This window comes from Mesoplodon densirostris, chromosome 8 (genome assembly GCF_025265405.1).
Source record: "Mesoplodon densirostris isolate mMesDen1 chromosome 8, mMesDen1 primary haplotype, whole genome shotgun sequence".
In the NCBI taxonomy this organism is placed as follows: Eukaryota; Metazoa; Chordata; class Mammalia; order Artiodactyla; family Ziphiidae; genus Mesoplodon; species Mesoplodon densirostris.
Window position 1 is genome coordinate 21,751,209 of NC_082668.1, and position 26,082 is coordinate 21,777,290.

Below are 26,082 nucleotides of genomic sequence, written 5' to 3' on the forward strand. Positions count from 1 at the left end.
GAGGAGGTCTCATGTAACGGTTAGGAACATAGGTCTGGTTTCAAAGCAGGGCTCTGCTATTTACCCCTGTGAGACCTCTGATAAGTTATTTTACTTTTCTCTGTGTCGGTTTCCTCAACTGTAAAATCTGAATAATTATAATACCTACCTCATGATGTTTTTGTAAGGAGCCAATGAGTTAAACACATGACAAGCGTTTGCCACAGTGCATGGAACATAGTAAACACTATACAGTTGTAACTATTACGGTTATTATTTCAGATGGAGAGACTACCACTCAGAGAAGTTAAGTACTTTGTCCAAGGACACACAGCAGTGTGGTGGAACTAGAACTGAAATCCACATCTATCTGACCCCAAAGTAAGTTCTGTTAATTGTTGGCTTGTACCACTCCAAGTCATAATATTTAGTGCACTGAACAAAATCATAGCAGAAGACGTTCTTAACTTGAAATCGGGTCTCTGGCACTTGGTCCAGGGCAGGCTCTCTGACTACCTTGTGGTATGACTTTGGGTTAGCCACGGTCCCTGCATGGCCTGGAGAACCACCTCCTGCCTCCCAGCACTGACCATCTTTACAATGAGGGGCTGGACAAGATGACCTCTAGGGCCCCATCCAGTTCTTGTGTTCTGGGATTCCAGGAAGAGTTTCCAGACTTTGAGTGCTGTTGGGGCAGAGGGCTGACCGGGCAATTTGTGTTCTCACCATCCTGTAGACTTTTTGTGTGGAACAAAAGCAGTTCTCTCTTTACCCTCCCTGTTCTGTTATGCCAGCTCTGGCTATGTAATTCCAGAGAAAAAGCAAAACGTCTACTTTTCTGTGGTTGTGGGGAGTGGGAATATTGAAATGGAGTTTTGTTTTTATACATTTCTGCATTTTCTAATTATCTTTTATAATGAGTATGTATTTATAATTGGAAACAAAATTTTTTTTAAGTCCATTAGCGATGAGTACACCTAGTTCACATCATGGTTTCTAATGTCATTCTGTTACATGATGAAAGGAACCAGGGCTCCTTGGAGAAATGACTGATTCTAGGACTGGGGCAGAACATGTCCAAGATGAGCCTGGAGCATCTTGTAGTGCCAGAAAGTAAAGGAGTGCTCAAAAACCAAAAAGCAGAAAAACCCTACTGTGATGGCGCTATGTCAAAGAGCCATGGGAACCAATTGAAAGAACTCCCAATGGATAAGTCTGGAAAATTTTTGAGCAAAAAATAAAGTTTTATTGATTTTTAACCCAAAGTAGAAAATAAATGTCCATGAGTTCATGTTGATATAAAGAAATGGTTGAATAAATAAATAAATAAATGGGGGAGAAGAGGCAAATCTCTCTTGCAGAAGAATTCTAGATAATGTTTGTGGATTCTGTGCCCTCTAGGAAGGGGAATATAACTCCTCACTCCTTAAGTGTGGGCTGTGCAGAGTGACTTCTTCCAAAGAGCACAAAAAAAGGGGAAAAAAGAGTAACCTTAGAGTGGAGAAACCTGCCAAACAGGTCAAGGTCAATAACAAACAGTCGTAAATCATGGAGAGAGTATGTCCCTCTGATAGATGTGGTGACAAAGGCACTTTATTTTTGTGACCCTCCTCCCCCAAACCCATAACCCCAGTCTAGTCTTGAAAAAAAAAATCAGACAAATTCCAATAGTGGGGTGTCCTACAAAATACTTGACCAGCACTCCCCCAAACTGTTAAGATCATAAAAAGCAAGAGAGTCTGAGAAACTGTCACAGCCAAGGGGAGCTTAAGGCGAGATGATGACTAAATGTAAAAATGAGATCCTGGAACAGAAGAAGACGTTAGGTAAAAACTAAGGCGCTCTGAATAAACTATAGATTTAAGTTAATAATAATGTATCAATATTGGTTCATTGATTATAATGAATGTACCATACTAATGTAAGATGTTAATAACAGGGGGAACTGGGTGAGAAAGTATATGGGAACTGTCTTTACTATCTCTTCAATTTCTTTATAAATCTAAAACTTTTCTAAAAATAAAGTCTATTTGAAAAACAACAAGCCAAGGTCACCACAAGTCAACTCCATGAAGACAGGGCCTCAGTTGTCCACCTCTGCATCCCAGGACTGAGCACAGAGCCGGGCACATCAGTGGTAATGGATATGTATTGAGTGGGGAAGTGTTACCTTGGATGGTATAATGGTGATGATGGGTTTTAAGGGTTTTATTAATCTGGGCTTCTCTGCCTTACAAGGTCAATCCACTATGTTAGAACTAAAGAAAGGCTTTAGAAATAACATAGCTCCAACTGGAAACTGAAGCCCAGTGAGGTCAAATGACTTGCCCAAGGTCAAACAGCCAATAACTGACTTCCAGACTAGTACTCTTTCTACTATATCACAAGATTCAAGCTGTTTCCTCAGCTTCAAAATGAGTATACCATAACTTCCAAGGTTCTTGGGAAGATTAAATAATTTCTATGAGGTACCTAGTGGGCATTTCTAAATGATGGCTATTATTGTTGAGATGGTGATGTTGATACATGATTTCAATGTCTCTTGATGCCTTTTCAATCCTATTTTCTGTTCTGCCACACTCAGGGAACTACAACATATCTACTTTCTACTTCTTAAAAATGTGCGCATCTCTTGTCTCCTTAATTTCTTTAGCTTGAGCACAATGAGACTATTATAGTCATGGCTACTGCCATCGACTACATGACTACTGCCGATGGAGTAGGGTGTGCTCAGTGTCCCTCAGTTTCACCAGAGGCTCCACCCACACATTCTCTGTCCCTTTAGGGTGGAGGATGGCAGGGGGCCAAGGGAGCAAGTCTACTCCAGAAGAGAAACACACTGCCTTTGGGGGACGATTTCTGGAAACCTTTCCACCCAAACTATGCCCTGTCTCCAGAAAACTGTAAATTAAAACGTATTAGTGCAAACAAACAGGACTGGTGAAGGAGTGTTGAGAAACAAGCACTTGGAAGTTCCCTGGTTGTCCAGTGGTTAGGACTCAGCACTTTCACTGTGGTGGCCTGGGTTCAATCCCTGGTCAGGGAACTAAGATCCTGCAAGCCATGTGGCTCAGCCAAAAAACAAAACAAAATAAAACCCCAAGCACTCTCATGGCCCTCCTGTTCTAGTCTGTGCCTCTAGGCCAGGCAGAAGTGGTGCTCACTCATCCAGGGTGGGTGGGTAAGCACGGCCAGCCTTGCACTGGGGCAGCCAGAGCTGAGGTGAGCTCTCCTGGGCTGGCTCTAGAGTCTAGTTCAGATCATCTTTTAGCACATTTACCATCACCCACCCCATCTCCTGTATAGCCTCCTATGTCTCTGGCCTTCAAAGGGACACAGAGAGAGCAAGAGAAGAGAGGATGCATGAGTAGAAATGCAGTAGGGTGCCTGAAAATGAGACACTCCATTATAAGAGGAAGTCATTGGGACTCCCCTGGTGGCACAGTGGTTAAGAATCCGCCTGCCGGGCTTCCCTGGTGGCGCAGTGGATGAGAGTCCGCCTGCCGATGCAGGGGACACGGGTTCGTGCCCCAGTCCGGGAAGATCCCACATGCTGCGGAGTGGCTGGGCCCGTGAGCCATGGCCACTGGGCCTGCGCATCCGGAGCCTGTGCTCCACAACGGGAGAGGCCACAAGAGTGAGAGGCCCGCGTACCGCAAAAAAAATAAATAAATAAATAAATAAATGATAAGAATGTATCAAAAAAAAAAAAAAAAAAGAATCCGCCTGCCAATGCAGGGGACACAGGTTCGATTCCTGGTCTGGGAAGATCCCACACGCCGTGGAGCAACTAAACTGTGCACCACAACTACTGAGCCTGAGCTCTAGAGCACGTGTGCCACAACTACGGAAGCCCGCATGCCTAGAGCCCGTGCTCTACAACAAGAGAAGCCACTGCAATGAGAAGCCCACGCACCACAACGAATGAAGAGTAGCCCCCGCTCGCCAAAACTGGAGAAAGCCCACACGCAGCAACGAAGACCCAAGGCAGCCAAAAATAAATAAATAAAAGAGGAAATTGTTCATGTTCAGAGCAGTTTTTTCAAAACTCAACACTTCTCTTTAAATAGCAAGCTTGAGGATGTACAAATAGCACTCTCATGAAATCAGCCCTAAGTGACTTCAGAGAATTGTGCGTGGAATCTCAATTTGTCTTATCTGTGGGCTAATAAATCTCCACCCCCATTAGACGATCATCAGGTGTAGAAGTTGTTAACTGTGATGTGTGCCCATAAAAGTCTCAGTCAAAAGCTCTGCTGAGTCACCCCTCCTCCACAGGAGCCCTCAAAATTCACTTTTTGCCTTTAGAAAAATAAATAAGTTAAAAGTTGCCTCCAGAGAAGACTTCTTGTAGCTGCTGCATTGACCAGTTCTCTTGGGGGCATATGGAACATTTTATTCTTGAAAGAAATCTGAGGTGCAAGCATCATCCTACATTCATCTCATGCTGGAGACAGAAAGGGCTTATCCCGGGGTCCCGGGGCCCATGTTGTTTCTTCACTTTGTGCCTGAAGAGCTCTTGCTCGCCCTTCTCTGATGGCCATAGACAAGAGCAAAGTTTGCATAGAACTGTCAAAGAGTACTGTAAGCCAGGCTCCCCTGGGAAGAGCTGACTCAGCAAGAGGAGGGAGAGGCTGCCAAGGCCAAGGCCTGGACACCTGGAAAGAATCAGCTGTCTGAATTGGATTCAGTGCATGGATTCGTTCCTCCCTCTCTCTTTTTTTTACATCTTTATTGGAGTATAATTGCTTAACAATGGTGTGTTAGTCTCTGCTCCACAACAAAACGAATCAGCTATACATATACATATGTTCCCACATCCCCTCCCTCTTGCGTCACCCTCCCTACCACACTCCCTATCCCACCCCTCCAGGCGGTCACAAAGCACGGATCTGATCTCCCTGTGCTGTGTGGCTGCTTCCCACTAGCTATCTACCTTACGTTTGGTAGTGTATATATGTCCATGCCTCTCTTTCGCTTTGTCACAGCTTACCCTTCCCCCTCCCCATATCCTCAAGTCCATTCTCTAGTAGGTCTGTGTCTTTATTCCTGTCTTACCCCTAGGTTCTTCATGACATTTTGTTTTCTTCTTAAATTCCATATATATATGTGATAGCATACGGTATTTGTCTTTCTCTTTCTCACTTACTTCACTCTGTATGACAGACTCTAGGTCCATCCACCTCATTACAAATAGTTCAATTTCATTTCTTTTTATGGCTGAGTAATATTCCATTGTATATATGTGCCACATCTTCTTTACCCATTCATCCGATGATGGACACTTAGGTTGTTTCCATCTCCGGACTATTGTAAATAGGGCTGCTATGAACATTGTGGTACATGTCTCTTTTTGAATTATGGTTTTCTCAGGGTATATGCCCAGTAGTGGGATTGCTGGGTCATATGGTAGTTCTATTTGTAGTTTTTTAAGGAACCTCCATACCGTTCTCCATAGTGGCTGTACCAATTCACATTCCCACAAGCAGTGCAAGAGTGTTCCTTTTTTTCCACACCCTCTCCAGCATTTATTGTTTCTAGATTTTTTGATGATGGCCATTCTGACTGGTGTGAGATGATATCTCATTGCAGTTTTGACTTGCATTTCTCGAATGATTAAAGATGTTGAGCATTCTTTCATGTGTTTGTTGGCAGTCTGTATATCTTCTGTGGAGAAATGTCTGTTTAGGTCTTCTGCCCATTTTTGGATTGGGTTGTTTGTTTTTTTGTTATTGAGCTGCTTATAAATTTTGGAGATTAATCCTTTGTCAGTTGCTTCATTTGCAAATATTTTCTCCCATTCTGAGGGTTGTCTTTTGGTCTTGTTTATGGTATCCTTTGCTGTGCAAAAGCTTTTAAGTCTCATTAGGTCCCATGTGTTTATTTTTGTCTTTATTTCCATTTCTCTAGGAGGTGGGTCAAAAAGGATCTTGCTGTGATTTATGGCATAGAGTGTTCTGCCTATGTTTTCCTCTAAGAGTTTGATAGTTTCTGGCCTTACATTTAGGTCTTTAATCCATTTTGAGCTTATTTTTGTGTATGGTGTTAGGGAGTGATCTAATCTCATACTTTTACATGTCCCTGTCCAGTTTTCCCAGCACCACTTATTGAAGAGGCTGTCCTTTCTCCACTGTACATTCCTGCCTCCTTTATCAAGATAAGGTGACCATATGTGCATGGGTTTATCTCTGGGCTTTCTATCCTGTTCCATTGATCTATCTTTCTGTTTTTGTGCCAGTACCATACTGTCTTGATTACTGTAGATTTGTAGTAGAGTCTGAAGTCAGGGAGCCTGATTCCTCCAGCTCCATTTTTCGTTCTCAAGATTGCTTTGGTAGGCTTCCCTGGTGGCGCAGTGGTTGACAGTCTGCCTGCCGAGGCAGGGAACACAGGTTCATGCCCCGGTCCAGGAGATCTCACATACTGTGGAGCGGCTGGGCCCGTGAGCCATGGCCGCTGAGCCTGCGCGTCCGGAGCCTGTGCTCCGCAATGGGAGAGGCCACAACAGTGAGAGGCCCGCGTACCGAAAAAAAAAAAAAAAGATTGCTTTGGCTATTCAGGGTCTTTTGTGTTTCCATACAAATTGTGAAATTTTTTGTTCTAGTTCTGTGAAAAATGCCATTGGTAGTTTGATAGGGATTGCATTGAATCTGTAGATTGCTTTGGGTAGTAGAGTCATTTTCACAATGTTGATTCTTCCAATCCAAGAACATGGTATATCTCTCCATCTATTTGTATCATCTTTAATTTCTTTCATCAGTGTCTTATAATTTTCTGCATACAGGTCTTTTGTCTCCTTAGGTAGCTTTATTCCTAGATAATTTATTATTTTTGTTGCAATGGTAAATGGGAGTGTTTTCTTGATTTCACTTTCAGATTTTTCATCATTAGTATATAGGAATGCCAGAGATTTCTGTGCATTAATTTTGTATCCTGCTACTTTACCAAATTCATTGATTAGCTCTAGTAGTTTTCTGATAGCATCTTTAGGATTCTCTATGTATAGTATCATGTCATCTGCAAACAGTGACAGCTTTACTTCTTCTTTTCTGATTTGGATTCCTTTTATTTCCTTTTCTTCTCTGATTGCTGTGGCTAAAACTTCCAAAACTATGTTGAATAAGAGTGGTGAGAGTGGGCAACGTTGTCTTGTTCCTGATCTTAGTGGAAATGCTTTCAGTTTTTCACCATTGAGGACGATGTTGGCTGTGGGTTTGTCATATATGGTCTTTATTATGTTGAGGAAAGTTCCCTCTATGCCTACTTTCTGCAGGGTTTTTATCATAAATGGGTGTTGAATTTTGTCAAAAGCTTTCTCTGCATCTATTGAGATGATCATATGGGTTTTCTCCTTCAATTTGTTAATATGGTGTATCACGTTGACTGATTTGCGTATACTGAAGAATCCTTGCATTCCTGGAATAAACCCCACTTGATCATGGTGTATGATCCTTTTAATGTGCTGTTGGATTCTGTTTGCTAGTATTTTGTTGAGGATTTTTGCATCTATGTTCATCAGTGATATTGGCCTGTAGTTTTCTTTCTTTGTGACATCCTTGTCTGGTTTTGGTATCAAGGTGATGGTGGCCTCGTAGAATGAGTTAGGGAGTGTTCCTCCCTCTGCTATATTTTGGAAGAGTTTGAGAAGGATAGGTGTTAACTCTTCTCTAAATGTTTGATAGAATTCACCTGTGAAGCCATCTGGTCCTGGGCTTTTGTTTGTTGGAAGATTTTTTATCACAGTTTCAATTTCAGTGCTTGTGATTGGTCTGTTCATATTATGTATTTCTTCCTGATTCAGTCTTGGCAGGTTGTGCATTTCTAAGAATTTGTCCATTTCTTCCAGGTTGTCCATTTTATTGGCATAGAGTTGCTTGTAGTAATCTCTCATGATCTTTTGTATTTCTGCAGTGTCAGTTGTTACTTCTCCTTTTTCATTTCCAATTCTATTGATTTGCGTCTTCTCCCTTTTTTTCTTGATGAGCCTGGCTAATGGTTTATCAATTTTGTTTATCTTCTCAAAGAACCAGCTTTTAGTTTTATTGATCTTTGCTATCATTTCCTTCATCTCTTCTTCATTTATTTCTGATCTGATTTTTATGATTTCTTTCCTTCTGCTAACTTTGGGGTGTTTTTGTTCTTCTTTCTCTAATTGCTTTAGGTGCAAGGTTAGGTTGTTTATTTGAGATGTTTCCTGTTTCTTTTTTTTTTTTTTTTTTTTTTTTTTGCGGTACGTGGGCTTCTCACTGTTGTGGCCTCTCCCGTTGCAGAGCACAGGCTCTGGACGCACAGGCTCAGCAGCCATGGCTCACGGGCCCAGCCGCTCCGCGGCATGTGGGATCTTCCCGGACTGGGGCACGAACCCATGTCCCCTGCATTGGCAGGCGGACTCTCAACCACTGCGCCACCAGGGAAGCCCTCCTGTTTCTTAAGGTGGGATTGTATTGCTATAAACTTCCCTCTTAGAACTGCTTTTGCTGCATCCCATAGGTTTTGGGTCGTTGTGTCTCCATTGTCATTTGTTTCTAGGTATTTTTTAATTTCCTCTTTGATTTATTCAGTGATCACTTCGTTATTAAGTAGTGTATTGTTTAGCCTCCATGTGTTTGTATTTTTTACAGACCTTTTCCTGTAATTGATATCTAGTCTCATAGCATTGTGGTCAGAAAAGATACTTGATACAATTTCAATTTTCTTAAATTTACCAAGGCTTGATTTGTGACCCAACATATGATCTATCCTGGAGAATGTTCCATGAGCACTTGAGAAAAATGTGTGTTCTGTTGTTTTTGGATGGAATGTCCTATAAATATCAATTAAGTACATCTTGTTTAATGTATCATTTAAAGCTTGTGTTTCCTTATTTATTTTCATTTTGGATGATCTGTCCATTGGTGAAAGTGGGGTGTTAAAGTCCCCTACTATGAATGTGTTACTGTCGATTTCTTCTTTTATGGCTGTTAGTATTTGCCTATGTATTGAGGTGTTCCTATGTTGGGTGCATAAATATTTAAAATTGTTATATCTTCTTCTTGGATCAATCCCTTGATCATTATGTAGTGTCCTTCTTTGTCTCTTCTAGTAGTCTTTATTTTAAAGTCTATTTTGTCTGATATGAGAATTGCTACTCCAGATTTCTTCTGGTTTCCATTTACATGGAATATCTTTTTCCAACCCCTTACTTTCATTCTGTATGTGTCTCTAGGTCTGAAGTGGGTCTCTTGTAGACAGCACATATATGGGTCTTGTTTTTGTTTCCATTCAGCCAATCTGTGTCTTTTGGTGGGAGCATTTAGTCCATTTACATTTAAGGTAATTATCGATATGTATGTTCCTATTCCCATTTTCTTAATTGTTTTGGGTTTGTTATTGTAGGTATATTCCTTCTATTGTGTTTCTTGCCTAGAGAAGTTCCTTTAGCATTTGTTGTAAAGCTGGTTTGGTGGTGCTGAACTCTCTCAGCTTTGCTTGTCTGTAAAGGTTTTAATTTCTCCATCAAATCTGAATGAGATCCTTGCTGGGTAATCTTGGTTGCAGGTTTTTCTCCTTCATCACTTTAATTATGTCCTGCCACTCCCTTCTGGTTTGCAGAGTTTCTGCTGAAAGATCAGTTGTTAACCTAATGGGGATTCCCTTGTGTGTTATTTGTTGTTTTTGCCTTGCTGCTTTTAATATGTTTTCTTTGTATTTAATTTTTGAGTTTGATTAATATGTGTCTTGGCGTATTTCTCCTTGGATTTATTCTGTATGGGACTCTCTGTGCCTCCTGGACTTGATTAACTATTTCCTTTCCCATATTAGGGAAGTTTTCAACTATAATCTCTTCAAATATTTTCTCAGTCCCTTTCTTTTTCTCTTCTTCTTCTGGAACCCCTAGAATTCGAATGTTGGTGCGTTTAATGTTGTCACAGAGGTCTCCGAGACTGTCCTCAGTTCTTTTCATTCTTTTTCCTTTCTTCTGCTCTGCAGTAGTTATTTCCACTGTTTTATCTTCCATGTCACTTATCCGTTCTTCTGCCTCAGTTATTCTGCTATTGATCCCATCTAGAGTATTTTTAATTTCATTTATTGTGTTTCTAATCGTTGCTTGATTCATCTTTAGTTCTTCTAGGTCCTTGTTAACTGTTTCTTGCATTTTGTCTATTCTATTTCCAAGATTTTAGATCATCTTTACTATCATTATTCTGAATTCTTTTTTCAGGTAGACTGCCTATTTCCTCTTCATTTGTTAGGTCTGGTGGGTTTTTATCTTGTTCATTCTCCTGCTGTGTGTTTTTCTGTCTTCTCATTTTACCTATCTTACTATGTTTGTGGTCTCCTTTTTGCAGGCTGCAGGTTCGTAGTTCCCGTTGTTTTTGGTGTCTGTCCCCAGTGGCTAAGGTTGTTTCAGTGGGTTGTGTAGGCTTCCTGGTGGAGGGGACTAGTGCCTGTGTTCTGGTGGATGAGGCTAGAGCTTGTCTTTCTGGTGGGCAGGTCCACGTCTGGTGGTGTGTTTTGGGGTGTCTGCGGACTTTTTATGATTTTAGGCAGCCTCTCTGCTAATGGGTGGCGTTATGTTCCTGTCTTACTAGTTGTTTGGCATAGGGTGTCCAGCACTGTAGCTTGCTGGTCGTTGAGTGAAGCTGGGTTCTGGTGTTGAGATGGAGATCTCTGGAAGATTTTCGTCATTTGATATTATGTGGAGCTGGGAGGTGTCTTGTGGACCAGTGTCCTGAAGTTGGCTCTCCCACCTCAGAGGCACAGCACTGACTCCTGGCTCCTCAATTTGGGATGATTCGTTGTCTATTCATGTATTCTACAGATGCAGGGTACATCAAGTTGATTGTGAAGGTTTAATCTGCTGCTTCTGAGACTGCTGGGAGAGATTTCCCTTTCTCTTCTTTATTCTCACAGCTCCTGGGTCTCAGCTTTGGATTTGGCCCCGCCTCTGCATGTAGGTTGCCTGAGGGCGTCTGTTCTTCGCTCAGACAGGACAGGGTTAAAGGAGCAGCCGCTTCGGGGACTCTGGCTCACTCAGGCCGCGGGGGAGGGAGGGGCACGGAGTGCGGGGCGAGCCTGCAGCGGCAGAGGCCTGCGTGACGTTGCACCAGCCCGAGGCGTGCCGTGCGCTCTCCCTGGGAAGCCATCCCTGGATCCCGGGACCCCGGCAGTGACGGGCTGCACAGGCTCCCCGGAAAGGGGGTGTGGACAGTGACCTGCGCTCACACACAGGCCTGTTGGCTGCGGCAGCAGCAGCCCCAGCATCCCACGCCCATCCCTGGGGTCCGCGCTTTCAGCCACGGCTGCACCCGTCTCTGGAGCTCCTTTAAGCAGCGCTCTTAATCCCCTCTCCTCGCGCACCAGGAAACGAAAAGGGAAGAAAAAGTCTCTTGCCTCTTCGGCAGGTCCAGACTTTTTCCTGGACTCCCTCCTGGCCAGCTGTGGCACATTAGCCCCTTCAGGCTGTGTTCACGCTGCCAGCCCCAGTCCTCTCCCTGCGCTCTGACCGAAGCCCGAGCCTCAGCTCCCAGCCCCACCTGCCCCGGCGGGCGAGCAGACAAGCCTCTTGGGCTGGTGAGCGCCGGTCGGCACCGATCCTCTGTGCGGGAATCTCTCTGCTTTGCCCTACCCAGGTACGTGGGGAGTTTCTTGCCTTTTGGGAGGTCTGAGGTCTTCTGCCAGTGTTCAGTAGGTGTTCTGTAGGAGTTGTTCCACATGTAGCTGTATTTCTGGTGTATCTGTGGAGAGGAAGGTGATCTCCGCGTCTTACTCTTCCGCCATCTTCCCCGGAAGTTCCCTCCCTCTCTTCTCTCTACAAATTTACTTTAAATTCATTCTAATGGTTGGTTGTTTTTTGAATGGACATTTCATAGAGTATTGACACAGGGAGTTAAATCCATCAGGATGGGAGTTACTTGGCAACTCTTAAAAACAGTGGCCAAATGTATTATGTAAAATGAGCCATTGTCATTATGGAGCATTTGATACAATTTTTATAAAAGCAAATTCTATGTATATTTACACAGATTTGTATACATAGGGAATAAGTTACCAATGGCTTCATCCCAAATTGTTTATATTAGTTATTACCTCTAGGAAATAGGGCTAGAGGTAGGAGGGATGAGGATGTAGGACTTTAATTTTTTTATTTAGGCATTTCTAGATTAGTTCATTTTTCTATAAAATTTATAGTAGTGAAAAGAGCAGTGGCTGAAGGGACAGACTTTTCAATAAATGGTGCTGAGATAACTGCATATTCATATGGAAAAATATTAACCTTGACCTTATCTCACTCCATGTGCAAAAATAAACTCCAGTTGGATTGTACATCTAAACATTAAAAGCAAAACAATAAAGCTTCTAGAAGATATTATATTCATAACATTGGGGTCATGGTTATACAGGTTTTTATTTTATAAATATTTTAAATAATATTTTAATAATATTTAATAATATTATAATTATTTTATAATATTTTGTTAAGCTGTAAATTTGTTTCATGAACTCTTTTGTATGTTCTGTTTCATCCCCCAAAAGAGGGGTTAAAAGGAAGAGGAAGAGTGCTTGGTATTCAATGTATCTGTTGAATGGGTTGGGGTGGGGGATGTGGGCAGAGGGTGTTACAAAATCAGATAACTGTTAGCTGTCATAATACCCCAAAGACCATGACTCACCGGCTTCTGAATGCTTTCTGCTATGATGAGGAATCCATTTCTTTCGCTGAGACACGACCCCCGGAAGACGCAGCACCAAAATAAAACATAGGTATGAGAGACTGAGCCAGTGAATCCTCTTTAAGCTTCTAAGCCTTTTTTTACATTGTAATCCTGAACTTGGTAAGAAGTCAGAGGATAGAGTAAAAAAATAAGTATAGACTTCTTTTCATCCCCTTTGCAGTTTAAATTTCACTTAAAAAGAGCTTCAGAAAACATCGTTTCCCATAGACAAGAATGCACAGATAAGGCAAAACCCAAGAGCTGGGAGGGAGGGGAGGTCACCTCCAGGTCTGTTTCTCAGCTCTCCCTCTGACCTAGAAAAAGGCTCGTGGGAAGCCAAGACGGAAAAGACATGATTAATTCAAGCACAAGCGGATCAAGGCTAACAGGCTGTCTTTTGGAGTCTTCCTGACGCCAGCCCTAGAGGCAGAAATTAACCAGGGTCATTCAGGGAGCAAGACTTCACTTGCTGACCTGGTGAGCAGAGGCAGAGCAGCTGCAGTGGGCCTTTAAGGGGAACATTGATGGCGGGGAGAGGAGTGGTATGAGATGCCCCCAGATTTTCTTCAATCCAACTGACGTTTCCAGAAAACATGGGAGGCCACTCTGTGTGGCAGGCCTGGGGTGAATGCAGCAGGTTATCTGTTAATTTAACTTAGAAGTGATTCTTCTAAGTGGCACTGTATGTCTCAAAATCACCTACACATTCATTTTTCCTTTGAAGTGTACCCCTTGTATCCTAGCCATATCCCTGGAGTAAGGAGGGACTATTAATAGAAGTAGGAAATGAGATCCTAAGCAATTAAAGAACTTGACCAAACGCCGCCAGTGGAGCCCATGGAGAAGCTGTACCCACACTCCCCAGAGACTCTGATGAGGGTGGAGGGAGCAGCAGGCAGGAGGCAGCATCTCTGCAGATGTCCACAGACTCACAGGAGAGGGCTTTTTTTTTTTTTGCGGTACGCGGGCCTCTCACTGTTGTGGCCTCTCCCATCGCGGAGCACAGGCTCTGGACGCGCAGGCTCAGCGGCCATGGCTCATGGGCCCAGCTGCTCTGCAGCATGTGGGATCTTCCTGGACCGGGGCACGAACCCGCGTCCCCTGCATTGGCAGGCGGACTCTCAACCACTGTGCCACCAGGGAAGCCCCTCATTGTAGTTTTGATTTGCATTTCTCTAATAATTAGTGATGTTGAGCAGCTTTTCATGTGCTTCTTGGCTATCTGTATGTCTTCTTTGGAGAAATGTCTGTTTAGGTCTTCTGCCCATTTTTGGATTGGGTTGTTTTTTTAATATTGAGCTGCATGAGCTGTTTATATATCTTGGAGATTAGTCCTTTGTCTGTTGATTTATTTGCAAATATTTCCTCCCATTCTGAGGGTTGTTTTTTCATCTTGTTTGTAGTTTCCTTTGCTTTGCAAAAGCTTCTAAGTTTCATTAGGTCCCATTTGTTTATTTTTGTTTTTATTTCCATTACTCTAGGAGGTGGATCAAAAAAGATATCGCTGTGATTTATGTCAAAGAGTGTTCTTCCTATGTTTTGCTCTAAGAGTTTTATAGTGTCTGGTCTTACATTTAGGTCTCTAATCCATTTTGAGTTTATTTTTGTGTATGGTGTTAGGGAGTGTTCTAATTTCATACTTTTACATGTAGCTGTCCAGTTTTCCCAGCACCACTTGTTGAAGAGACTGTCTTTTCTCCATTGTATATCCTTGACTCCTTTGTCATAGATTAGTTGACCATAGGTGTGTGGGTTTATCTCTGGCCTTTCTATCCTGTTCCATTGATCTATATTTCTGTTTTTGTGCCAGTACCATATTGTCTTGATTACTGTAACTTTGTAGTATAGTCTGAAGTCAGGGAGTCTGATTCCTCCAGCTCCATTTTTTTCCCCTCAAGACTTCTTTGGCTATTCAGGGTCTTTTGTGTTTCCATACAAATTTTAAGATTTTTTTTTTTTTTTTTTTGCAGTACGCGGGCCTCTCACCGTTGTGGCCTCTCCCGTTGCGGAGCACAGGCTCCGGATGCGCAGGCTCAGTGGCCATGGCTCACGGGCCCAGCCGCTCCGTGGCATGTGGGATCTTCCCGGACTGGGGCACAAACCCGTGTCCCCTGCATCGGCAGGCGGACTCTCAACCACTGCGACACCAGGGAAGCCCAGATTTTTTGTTCTAGTTCTGTAAAAAATGCCACTGGTAATTTGATAGGGATTGCATTGAATGTGTAGATTGCTTTGGGTAGTATAGTCATTTTCACAATGTTGATTATTCCAATCCAAGAACATGGTATATCTCTCCATCTGTTTGTGTCATCTTTGATTTCTTTCATCGCTGTCTTATAGTTTTCTGAGTACAGGTCTTTTGTCTCCTTAGGTAGGTTTATTCCTAGGTATTTTATTCCTTTTGTTGCAATGGTGAATGGGATTGTTTCCTTAATTTCTCTTTCTGGTCTTTTGTTGTTAGTGTATAGGAATGCAAGAGATTTCTGTGCATTAAAAATTTTGTATCCTGCAACTTTACCAAATTCATTGATTAGCTCTAGTAGTTTTCTGGTGACATCTTTAGGATTCTCTATGTGTAGCATCATGTCATCTGCAGACAGTGACAGTTTTATCCCTTCTTTTCCAATTTGAATTCATTTCTTTTTCTTCTCTGATTGCCACGGCTAGGACTTCCAAAACTATGTTGAATAATAGTGGCAAGGGTACTTCCCTGGTGGCACAGTGGTTAAGAATCCACCTGCCAATGCAGGGACATGGGTTCGAGCCCTGGTCCGGGAACATCCCACATGCCATGTAGCAACTAAGCCCGTGTGCCACAACTACTGAGCCTGCGCTCTAGGGCCTGTGAGTCACAACTGCTGAGCCCATGTGCCACAGCTACTGAAGCCTGCATGCCTAGAGCCCATGCTCCACAACAAGAGAAGCCACCACAATGAGAAGCCTGCGCACTGCAACGAAGACACAACACAGCCAAAAAAAAAAAAAAAAAATAGTGGCAAGAGTGGTCATCCTTGTCTTGTTCCTCATCTTAGAGGAAATGCTTTCAGTTTTTCACCATTGAGAATGATGTTTGCTGTGGGTTTGTCCTATATGGCCTTTATTATATTGAGGTAGGTTCCCTCTATGCCCACTTTCTGGAGAGTTTTTATCATAAATGGGTGTTGAATTTTGTCAAAAGCTTTTTCTTCATCTATTGAGATGATCATATGGTTTGTATTCTTCAATTTGTTAATATGGTGTATCACATTGATTGATTTGCGTATATTGAAGAATCCTTGCATCCCTGAGATAAATCCCACTTGATCATGGTGTATGATCTTTTTAATGTGTTGTTGGATTCTGTTTGTTAGTATTTTGTTGAGGATTTTTTGCATCTATATTTATCAGTAATATTGGTCTGTAATTTTCTTTTTTTGTAGTATCTTTGTCTGGTTTTGGTATCAGGGTGATGGTGGCCTCATAGAATGAGCTTGGGAGTGTTCCTTCCTCTGCAGTTTTTTGGAACAGTTTGAGAGGGATGGGTGTTAGCCCTTCACTAAATGTTTGATAGAATTCACCTGTGAAGCCATCTGATCCTGGACTTTTGTTTGTTGGAAGATTTTTAATCACAGTTTCAATTTCAGTACTCGTGACTGGTCTGTTTATATTTTCTGTTTCTTCTTGGTTCAGTCTTGGAAGGTTATACCTTTCTAAGAACTTGTCCATTTCTTCCAGGTTGTCCATTTTACTGGCATAGAGTTGCTTGTAGTAGTCTCTTAGGATGCTTTGTATTTCTGCAGTGTCTGTTGTAACTTCTCCTTTTTCATTTCTAATTTTATTGAGTCCTCTCCCTCTTTTGCTTATGAGTCTGGCTAATGGTTTATCAATTTTGTTTATCTTCTCAAAGAACCAGCTTTTAGTTTTATTGATCTTTGCTATTGTTTTCTTTGTTTCTATTTCATTTATTTCTGCTCTGACCTTTATAATTTCTTTTCTTCTACTAACTTTGGGTTTTGTTTGTTCTTCTTTCTCTAGTTCCTTTAGGTGTAAGGTTAGATTATTTGAGATTTTTCTTGTTTCTTGAGGTAGGCTTGTATTGCTATAAACTTCCCTCTTAGAACTGCCTTTGCTGCATCCCATAGGTTTTGGATCAGTGTGTTTTCATTGTATCTTGTCTCTAAGTATTTTTTTATTTCCTCTTTGATTTCTTCAGTGATGTCTTGGTTATTTAGTAACGTATTGTTTAGCCTCCATGTGTTTGTGTTTTTTATGTTTTTTTCCCTATAATTGATTGCTAGTCTCATAGCATTGTGGTCAGAAAAGATGCTTGAAATGATTTCAGTTTTCTTAAATTTACCAAGACTTGATTTGTGACCCACTATGTGATCTATCCTGGAGAATGTTCCATGTGCATTTGAGAAGAAAGTGTAATCTGCTGTTTTTGGATGGAATGTCCTATAAATATCAATTAAATCTATCTGGCCTATTGTGTCATTTAAAGCTTGTGTTTTATTAATTTTCTGTCTGGATGATCTGTCCATTGGTGTAAGTGAGGTGTTAAAAGTCCCCCACTATTATTGTGTTACTGTCGATTTCCTCTTTCATAGCTGTTAGCAGTTGCCTTATGTATTGAGGTGCTCCTATGTTGAGTGCATATATATTTATAATTGATATATCTTCTTCTTGGATTGATCCCTTGATCATTATGTAGTGTCCTTCCCTGTCTCTTGTAACATTCTGTATTTTAAAGTCTATTTTATTTGATATGAGTGTTGCTACTCCAGCTTTCTTTTGATTTCCATTTACATGGAATATCTTTTTCCATCCCCTCACTTTCAGTCTGTATGTGTCCCTAGTTCTGAAGTGGGTCTCCTGTAGACAGAGTATATATGGGTCTTGTTTTTGTATCCATTCAGCGAGCCTGTGTCTTTTAGTTGGAGCATTTAATCCATTCACATTTAAGGTAATTATCAATATGTATCTTCCTATTACCATTTATTAATTGTTATGGGTTTGTTTTTGTAAGTCATTTTCTTCTCTTGTGTTTCCCACTTAGAGAAGTTCCTTTAGCATTTGTTGTAGAGCTGGTTTGGTGGTGCTGAATTCTCTTAGCTTTTGCTTGTCTATAAAGCTTTTGATTTCTCTGTCAAATCTGAATGAGATCCTTGCTGGGCAGAGTAATCTTGTTTGTAGATTCTTCCCTTTCATCACTTTACATATATCATGCCACTCCCTTCTGGCTTGTAGAGCTTCTGCTGAGAAATCAGCTGTTAACCTTATGGGAGCTCCCTTGTATTTTATTTGTCGTCTTTCCCTTCTTGCTTTCAATAATGTTTCTTTGTCTTTAATTTTTGTCAGTTTGATTACTATATGTCTTGGCATGCTTCTCCTTGGGTTTATCCTGCCTGGGACTGTCTGCGCTTCCTGGACTTGGGTGGCTATTTCCTTTCCCATGTTTGGGAAGTTTTCGACTATAATCTCTTCAAATATTTTCTCGGGTCCTTTCTCTCTCTCTCTTCTCCTTCTGGGACCCCTATAATGCAAATGTTGTTGCGTTTAATGTTGTCCCAGAGGTCTCTTAGGCTGTCTTCATTTCTTTTCATCCTTTTTTCTTTATTTTGTTCCATGGCAGTGAATTCCACCATTCTGTCTTCCAGGTAACTTATCTGTTCTTCTGCCTCAGTTATTCTGCTATTGATTCCTTCTAGTGTATTTTTCATTTCAGTTATTGTATTGTTCATCTCTGTTTGTTTGTTTTTTAATTCTTCTAGGTCTTTGTTAAACATTTCTTGCATCTTCTTGATCTTTGCCTCCACTCTTTTTCCAAGGTCCTGGATCATCTTCACTATCATTATTCTGAATTTCTGGAAGTTTGCCTATCTCCACTTCATTTAGTTGTTTTTCTGGGGTTTTATTTTGTTCCTTCATCTGGTACAAAGTCCTCTGCCTTTTCATTTTGTCTATCTTTCTGTGAATGTGGTTTTCCTTCCACAGGCTGCAGAACTGTAGTTCTTCTTGCTTCTGTTGTCTTTCCTCTCTATAGTAAAATTTAGATAGACGATCATTTGTCCTCTGGAAACTTCCAGCAAGACTGGTTGTGTTATAGGCAAACATGTTGACAGCTCACAAAATTAAAAAATAAATACAGAGTTGGGAGTGAGACAACTTCAGGTGGCCCAAAGGAGAGTCCAGACAAGAGTTCTCTCCCAAGCCTTTGGCCCTGAATTTTCTCCAGACAACCGTGGGTAGTTCTCATGTCAGCCTGTGATGAGGATACCAAAGTCCCGATCATTTATGGAGATCTGGGGCCCCAGCAGGGCTTCTCATGGCAGGAAAAGCTGGCAGATGTAGGCTCAGCTGCTAATCTCCACAATCCTTCTCGGAAAGACAGAAGAAGCAACTCACGCTCTTTAGACTTAGGTGTTCAGGCTGAACTTTCCAAAGAGCTCTGACCCTGCAGGGAAGCCAGGAGCAGCGGATCAACACTGTGATTAATAGGAAGCACAATCACCAAAAACCAAGGTTGACAGAGGAAAGCAGAAAGATCAGCATCTTCCTAGTTATTTCCTGAGGCTGGAGTTTACATAGGACATGACCCTCAGTCCAGACTGTGCTGAGAGGTCAGTAAGCCTGAACAGCAGTGAGGGGGGTTGGGTGGCTCCCAAAGATCCCCTCTCTCAACTGGAGCTGTCTGGGAGCCCAGGAAATGGCACTCAAAGGGATGAGAAAGGGGTGCATGCCAGGGTCTTGTTCTGGTTTGTTGATCAGAGTGGCAAGGCGGCCAGGGGCCTGCAGGGGAGCCAGCACAGGTTCACAGCCAGGGCCGAGTCCCTCGGGAGAGGGCCATGTAACAAACTGCTCACAGTGCCCCCCAAAGCACTGTGGGCCTCTGGCCCTGGTAGAACAGCACACTGACGCCTAGAGTGGGCTCTCGGGGGACAGCCAGGCTGCAGAGGCTACTCTGCTTCTTCCCAGCTGAGATGCCCTCAGCTCAGTTTCTGCATCTGCACAATGAAAATTTAACTACCTTCCTCCGAGGTGGGGTTCATTATGTCAGTATGCAAAAAGTGCTCATCCTGGTCAGTGCCCCGCATCTACTACATAGTGCAAAACCATTCAGGCTTAACAAACAATCCACACACCATCACACCAGCACAACTAGGCAGCTTTCACTGCCGCCAAGAACACAGGTCTCACTTCAAGCCCCCACTTACATCTGGCCCCCGGCTTCCTATAACACCAGTTAGAGCAGCAACTTCTTTGTTTTTGAAACACTTAAATAAAAAATCCCCATCCTGGACACCCATTTGGATCTCCTTCTCCTCTTTCCAACCCTAAAAGTTGAGTGCTTGGCTTTCGGTCAGATCTGCTTTTCTCCTGAAGCCACCGGACCCCTAGATGATCTCATTGGGCCGCATGATTATAAATACCATGTACATCCGGTGGATGCAGAATCAGAAGACAGATATCCTACTGCCTACAGAACATCTCCACTTGGACCTTGCTACAGGCTGGGTTTTCCAGAAACAAACTGAGACGGAGTTTGGGGTCCAAGATGTTTATTAGGGATCACCTGTGAAAGGAAAGTGGAGGAAGCAGGGTGGTGCAGAGGGAGGTGAGCTGTGAGGCAGGCCTGGAAGAGCCGCTGACTGCCCAGCAAGGAGTGGGAGCCATGCAGTGAAGACTGCCCATCAGCGGTGTCCCGCATCAGACCCACCTTGCTCAGTCACCGATGCAGGCTGCCCTGGGAAGGGTGTAACCTCAGACAAAGTGGCTTTCTGTGGCCTGAGACTCACCAGAAGTTGTGGCCAAGTGGAGGCTATTTGCTGATTGCACTTCTGCAGCTGGGCAGCAAGTCCCTCCTCCAAGGGGGAGCTGGGTGGGCATCTCCAGGGCTGCCACACATTGTCCAGTGGCTATCTCAAACTCAGGAAGTCTACAACCAACCCTTGATTTCGCCCCCCCAACTTCTTCTCCCCTGTTTTTTTTTTTTTTTTTAATCTCAAAGTGGCCAAGAGCACTATCAATTTGCTGAGGCAAAACCCCATGTCTCAGTATTGACTCTTCCTCAAATGCCCATGGGCAATCCATCTGCAAATTCTTTCAGCTTCACATCCAAGATATATCCAGATTCCAACCACTTCCCACCTCCTTCACACTGCTCCCTGGCCCAGCCCACCCCAGCATCGCCCCTGTGGTCAGCTGCAAGAGCTCAGTAGCCCCTCCTACCCAACCAGTCCCTCTGCTCATCCTTCCTGATCTCTTTCCTATACACAAACTGGGTGATCTTTTAAAAACATAATCAGATTGCCTCATACCCCTGCTCGAAACCAGTCAATGGCTTCCATTCGTGTTCAGAATGAAATCCGAATCCTTACCATGACCCAGGAGCGCTACATCATCTGGCCCATCTCTCTCTTCAGTGTCATCACCTTACTCTTCCCACATGATACACCACCCCCCTCACCCCTCTCCAAACCTGCGCTGCCAACATAGGGGCCCCCGGGCACTTGACACATGGCTAGTTCAGACTGAGATGTGCGGTTAGTGTCAAATACACACTGGATTTTTAAGACTTGGGATGAAAAAGAGAATTAAAAGTTTCTCAAGAATTTTTTAAATAGTGATTATGTTGAAATGACAGTACTTTGAATATATTGGGTTAAAAAAGTATTACTAATTTGATCCTTCATTTTTAAAAATACTCTTTGGAAATAAAGAAGGATCAAATTAGTAATACTAATACAACACACATGTGCCCTGTGTTATATTTCTATTGGACGGTGCTGCTCTAAGCCAGGGGTTAGCAAACTATGATCTGTGGGCCAAATCCTGCTCACCGCCTGTTTTTGTATGGCCTGTGAGCCAAGTACAGTTTTTATGTTTTTAAATGGTTGAAAATAAAAGAATAGTCATTTGTGACACGTGAAAATTATGAGAAGCTCAAAATTCAGTGTCCATAACAGAATTTTATTGGAAAAGAGCCACAGTCACTTGTTCCAGATTATCTAATGGTTGATTTTGCACCACAGAAGCAGAGCTGAGTAGTTCCAACACAGACATCCTGGCTCATAAAGCCAAAAGTAATTACTATCTGGCTATTTACAGAAAAAGCTTGTCAACCCCTGCTCTAAACCCTTAGCTTACTGTATTTTTTTTCATAGAACATATAACTATTGCCTCTCCTGTTACATGATAACTTCGGCAAAGGCGTGTACTTTCTTCTTTTCTTTAGTGAATTGCTGCCAGCACCTAGAACAGTTCCTGGCACATATTAGGTGCTCTATAAATATTTGTTGAATCAATAAATTTTACAAATCTAGATTTCGGGTCCTGTGCAGGAAGCACCTCATTAATTAAAGAACATGAATCACCACTACTATAGCCTACTGTCTGTTTCTCAGTAGGTTAAGCTAAGGTTAATTAAGACCCAAGCAAACCCACACATAATGAAAGGAAATGCTGACACATACCTGGTAACCTGCTGGGCCTGGAGACAGAGACCAACACTGTGGTAATGACCAGAGGAGCATAGGCTTTCAAAAAAAAATGCCTTATTTTATTTTAATAAATTCCATGAATTTTAATGAATTTTTAGCCCCTCTTACAGAGGAGAGGTGAAGCTGTCCCAGTTATCAAAAAATTCAAATCTGCTCTTCTTCAGCGGACTGCCTGTCAGTGTGCTTTCATCCAGTGTGTCTCCCATGTCCTGGGAACCACTTCCTGGGTCAAATGACTCCGCTGCCTCCAGGAGCTCCATATCGCTTCCGTCTTCCTCAAAGGACTTCTGGAAAAGGTCATAGATCTTCCGCTGCTTTGGGTCCTTCACCAGAGGAAGAAAAGACAAAGACATCAGCACCCAGGCACCAACACTGACCCTCTCTCCACGACTGTGGGACCAGCTCAGTAAACTAGTTATCACTCAAGCAGCCTCACTGCCTTTGTGTCTGGCTTCTTAGCTTCTCTGCTGCTTGCTGGGTAAAGAAGGAAAAACAAAAAACGAACGGTTGTGAAAGCAACACAGGACCTGCTCTCACACTAATTTATGTTGGGAATGTTTTCTCCCTTCTAACTTTACAAATCAGTATTTCAATAATGAAACAGCTCCCAAGCCTTTCTCCACTAAGAGGTTAGTTAGGCTGTAATTCAACTCCCGAATTGGTGTGTTCAGCCACGGTTTATACCTCATTTTCAGAGTGGTTATAAAACACACACTTAACATATTGATAAGTAGATACATGTACCTGTTTCTGACTACCCTAAAGTTACAAATGATCAAAATGCCCTCCAACTGCATCTATGCATTGACAACGATGGTGTAGTGCTAAAATCATGCCCAGCTGTTATGACCACAGCAGAGGACGGGCTTGCTCTCACCCCTTTGCTGATCTCTCCTCTGTCTAAATTCCTAACCCTGGCCATCATTCAACCCAGAGGCACGTATTCAGTATCTCCACTGACCTCCCACAGGTCCATAAAACTAAACCTGTCTAAAAACCACAACCATCTGTCATCTCACTCCTACATCCCCAAAGCAGGTCCTGTTCCCTAGTTTTGATGGTCTCGCACTGTTCTCACAGTCCGCCTTACTTGCAATCACCAGGGCATCCTGACTCCGTATCTCACACATCAAATTGCATCAGGTTAGTTTCTCTGTCTGTTCCCTCCCAGATACTTCATAGGCAGGCTCTTTACTTGGGCCACATCGCTTTGTACCAGCCTGGATCTGCAATGGATTCACTGCACTTCCCACCTCAGGCCTCTTCCCACGTCAACTGCTCACCGGTCTTTTCCAGGCTAATTTTTCCCTACAGACTATCCTCTAACAAGATTTTCCTATCACATCATTGGGCACCCCTGTGCCTACCTCATCAAGTCTAATGCTGCTTCCCTGGCTTTCCAGGCCCTTTGTAGTCAGGTCTCAACCTAACTGGCCACTATTTCTTTGCTTTCACAGAAGCCCTCCACACTGGTGAAGTGAAGTTCTTGAAAACTGATCCTGCAAGGACTCTAGATTATTCAATAATTTATACCCTACATTCTCTCGCCTTTCAGGATCCTAGCTATTCAGATGGGAAGTGACATTAAAGGTCATTAAGGTCAGCCGCATGTCCTCCTCTGTGATATCAGCTTTTGTCTGAGCAACTGCAAGGTCGAGGAAATGCCGCCCACAAGGCAGCCTACTCCAGGTAGAAATAGCTGTCCACGTGCATTTGAGGACGTGATGGCAATGCTATGTGCTAACTTGGAGCACGCATAACTAAAGGGAAGCAAGTTCCAAGATCAGACAACATTTCACTTCCCTTCCCAGCACGCGGGCAGACATGACCTCTTCTGCTTTTGGCTCCTATACAGGAGGCAACACTTTCTTTTCCTAATAGTGGATAGTTTTCAGCCCTATTTTCATTTTTTTTAAGTGATATAATTATTAATCAAAATAAATATTGATAAACTCCGTTTGTACTTTAGGCAGAAATTCTTTTTTTTTTAAAGTAATTTATTTTTGGCTGCATCGGGTCTTTGTTGCTGTGCGCGGGCTTTCTCTAGTCGCGGAGAGCGGGGACCACTCTTTGTTGTGGTGCGTGGGCTTCTTGTCGCGGTGGCTTCCCTTGTGGTGGAGCACGGGCTCTAGGCGCACAGGCTTCAGGAGTTGTGGCTCGCGGGCTCTAGAGCACAGGCTCAGTTAGTTGTGGCGCACGGGCTCAGTAGTTGGGGCTCGCGGGCTGTAGAGCACAGGGTCCGTAGTTGTGGCGCACAGGCTTAGTTGCTCCGCGGCATGTGGGATCCTCCCGGACCAGGGCTCGAACCCGTGTCCCCTGCACTGGCAGGCAGATTCTGCGCCACCAGGGAAGTCCCTAGGCAGAAATTCTTAACTAATTCAAAGCAACTGAGGGTCAGGCCAGTATAAATAAATGAGTTATAAATAAACCTATTCTCATTAGTTGAGAATCCTTTAAAAATAAGGCTCTTTCTTTTCAAAGGGCGCATAACAACCAAGGCTCTGTCAAAACAGTCACCATTCAACTGAATTAGACAGTTCTTCAAAAAGTTTAAAAGGAAGGTTGTTTTAAAATTGGCTTATTAATTATAGGGATAACTTATACCCTGTGTTTAAAAATACGATCTCCCGAGTCTTATTTATCCCAATAATTACATTACGAAGAAAGAATTTAGTTGCAAGCAAATGTAAATTCAAGATTATATCCTCAGACAAGTCTTAGCATCACCTACAAGATCGTGTCGACCTGACTCAGCTTCTGATGCCAGGCAATTCCACGGGAAGGAGGTGGCAGTCAGCTTCCTGAAGCGCACGGCCGCCTTTCTACACGAGGCTCAGACCTCTGTCCATGCTCTCATTAGAAATAACCCCCCAGGGGTCGCCCTCCATCAGGCAGGACCTCCCGAGTTCTCACCTTCCTTGTCAACCACCCGAGCAGGTGAAAGAAGACCAGCCTTTGGGAGTCTTTGCACCTCTGGCTCCTCTACCTTGTTTCACTGAAATGGAGGGGGAAGGGCTGTGGCAGCCATGGGGCTGGAGAGCTAAGCCAGGGCAGGCCTGCTGGGCCCGGGGCTGCCCTCTCCAGAGGCAAACAGGCCTCCTCTTAGCACCTCTGACAAGGCCCCACCTGGTCATGGAAGGATGCTCACCAGTCTCTTACTCTCCTTGACAGTGAGAGGGGCTGTCACACGGAATGCTGGCTGAGTCTGGAGGCTTTCCGCCTGGGCTGGCTTCAAGGGACCCATGACTGTGGGAGAGGCTTGCTGCTCTGCAGGTCTCTGTTCACCCCTTTATAAAATGGGGAGACACTGAGGATAAGCTGCAGCAATAGAGGGGAAAATATGCTACATAGAAGCAGCACCCTATGTGAAACACTCCCCATTCTGCGCTGGGGACGTGTTTGCGTGGTGTTGCTATGTACTTTTTGCAACAATTCAGCTGTTGCCATGGGGCGTTTTCTGTCAGTTTCTTATGGCCTGATGGAAGAGGCAGCATTTGGAGACCCTGGTTTTCGAGGATCTAGGACGGCATGTCAGAAGCAGCAGGAGTTAATGCCAGCACTTCTCCATAAACGGATGCACACACACAGATTGACCGGAGAACGAATGCGGCCATCATTTTAGCTCCCCAGCTCGGGGAGGTCCCCAGGAGTGATTCACACCTTCCCGCTCAGGACCTCTGGACACCCCGGTGGCAGGGAGCCACATGCTGGCGTTACCTTGTAGAAACAATCTGCGGCTTCTGTCATTTCTGAAAAATTGGTCTCAGAAAGCCCGGCTTCACCCAGAACTTTAATCTTCTCTTGAATCAGGGGCCTGTTGGGGAGAAATGAGCTGCAGTGGAAACAACCTGCACAGAACCAGCAGACTGATTACAGCGAGACCAGCCCCTGTTCTTGTGAGACACGCTCACTGTTTCACATCTCTCCAT

At 43.3% G+C, this 26,082-nt stretch overlaps 1 protein-coding gene across 3 annotated transcripts in view; it reads right to left on the minus strand.

The window, feature by feature from the left end:
* Positions 1-21,613: 21,613 nt before the first annotated feature.
* SMARCAL1 (SWI/SNF related, matrix associated, actin dependent regulator of chromatin, subfamily a like 1) overlaps positions 21,614-26,082 on the minus strand; it is a 52,314-nt gene continuing 47,845 nt past the window's right edge. The window contains exons 17-19 of one of the 3 annotated variants that reach the window (XR_009533196.1): positions 25,871-25,967; positions 25,302-25,440; positions 22,395-22,476 (exon numbers count right to left, since the gene is read on the minus strand). Coding sequence is in view for 2 of the 3 variants with exons in the window: in XM_060106616.1 (XP_059962599.1) it covers positions 22,258-22,476; positions 25,871-25,967 (316 nt within the window). In the remaining variant the exon portion in view is untranslated. Of the gene's footprint in view, positions 22,477-25,301; positions 25,441-25,870; positions 25,968-26,082 lie in introns of all 3 variants that reach the window. The other 2 variants (XM_060106616.1, XM_060106617.1) reach the window with 2 other exon arrangements.